We start from the raw sequence: 689 nt of genomic DNA, 5'->3' as shown, positions 1-689 counted from the left end.
CACTAGCACTTGAGCTTCCTCGGGCATGCTTTGGTTGTGGCGGTGGCGAGGGGATCTGGTTACGGTGGAGTCTGAGACTGCTGATGTGGAGGACGCGGATTGTTGGCGGGTAAGTTTTGGAAGAGGGGATGCTGGCATGGCGGTGCGGGTAGATGTAGTGGATAGAGAAGAGGAAGAAGAGGCTGGGGATAGAGAGCGGAGTGGAGGTATTGGTGTAGGAGACGGAGGAGTCTCGGGTTTTGACGTCTCCCGCCTTGTACTCTCTAACGCGTGAGCATGCTGAGCCTCGAGGGCCAGATGAAGTTCCTGACAATATTGTGTTCAGTGCGATACAAGGATCATGAAATTAAACTCACGCGTTTTTCGTCAGACGAGAGTTCATTCTCGTAGGACAGAAATTCTTTGACGTACTCCCACTCGCCCAAACGAGGTAAGACATGCAAGCAATAAAGTTCTAGGACTCTATGATATGGTTCACCCGTAGAAGGTACGAAGTCATATTGACCGCGTTTTGATAGCCAGTCCTCTGTCATCTCACGACCAACGCTTAGGCAATCTATCTTGATACTGGATGCGACGAGTGTGATGAGGACTTGGTGCGGAAGGAATGCGGAGCTAGGTTTTCGATACAGAGATGAAGGAGTAAATAAAGTGAGAGATCGAGCGTACAAAGTGGAAATAAACGATTG

General features: G+C 49.8%; 1 protein-coding gene across 1 annotated transcript; it reads right to left on the bottom strand.

Moving 5' to 3' along the window:
* Nucleotides 1-338: 338 nt before the first annotated feature.
* On the bottom strand, nucleotides 339-686 carry BJ212DRAFT_1292200 (uncharacterized protein; the record flags this gene model as incomplete). Its single annotated transcript, XM_041332136.1, has 1 exon — nucleotides 339-686. A coding segment is annotated over one exon (348 nt), but the record flags the coding sequence as incomplete, so codon positions are not given.
* Nucleotides 687-689: the final 3 nt, after the last annotated feature.

This window comes from Suillus subaureus, assembly GCF_016647635.1.
Source record: "Suillus subaureus strain MN1 chromosome Unknown BJ212scaffold_401, whole genome shotgun sequence".
NCBI lineage: Eukaryota > Fungi > Basidiomycota > Agaricomycetes > Boletales > Suillaceae > Suillus > Suillus subaureus.
Note: the sequence above shows the minus strand (reverse complement) of the source record. Positions and strands in the feature narration are given on the sequence as shown.